The sequence below is a fragment of the Myotis brandtii genome, unplaced genomic scaffold (genome assembly GCF_000412655.1).
Source record: "Myotis brandtii unplaced genomic scaffold, ASM41265v1 scaffold6, whole genome shotgun sequence".
NCBI classification, from domain to species: Eukaryota; Metazoa; Chordata; class Mammalia; order Chiroptera; family Vespertilionidae; genus Myotis; species Myotis brandtii.
In genome coordinates this window covers 3,801,223-3,801,591 of record NW_005370271.1, presented here as the reverse complement: position 1 = coordinate 3,801,591, position 369 = coordinate 3,801,223, and the positions used below count along the sequence as shown (strand labels likewise).

The window sequence follows — 369 nt, the reverse complement described above, 5'->3', positions numbered from 1 at the left end:
CGCTGCGGGCGCTGGAGGGGCTGCAGCGAGAGGCCGTGGAGGAGCTGGGCAAGGCGCTGGCCTTCTTCGGAGAGGACTCCAAAGCCACCACCTCCGAGGCCTTCTTCGGCATCTTCGCGGAGTTCATGAGCAAGTTCGAGGTGAGCCGGCGGGAGGCTGCAGGCCCTCGGGAGGGGCAGGGCCGGCGGTCAACAGAGGGGGTCTTCTGTGAAGCGGGGTGTTGGGAAAGCACCCCAGTGAGTGCCCCCGGGGAGGGGTGTAGGTCTCTGCTTTGCTCGGTGCTGAAATTGGCCAGGCAGGTGTTGGGTGAAGGGCTGGGGGCTCCCGGAACCACTGACAAACCCTCCCCCTGCTCCTCCCCCGCAGCGG

The 369-nt window shown here is 67.5% G+C and overlaps 1 protein-coding gene across 1 annotated transcript in view; it reads left to right on the top strand.

Annotated features, from left to right (window-relative positions):
* Window positions 1–369, top strand: part of GRID2IP (glutamate receptor, ionotropic, delta 2 (Grid2) interacting protein) — a 28,688-nt gene that overhangs the window by 27,949 nt on the left and 370 nt on the right. Inside the window, exon 17 of the mRNA XM_014550328.1 lies at window positions 3–236. Coding sequence (XP_014405814.1) covers window positions 3–236 — 234 coding nt within the window. The remainder of the gene's footprint in view (window positions 1–2; window positions 237–369) is intronic.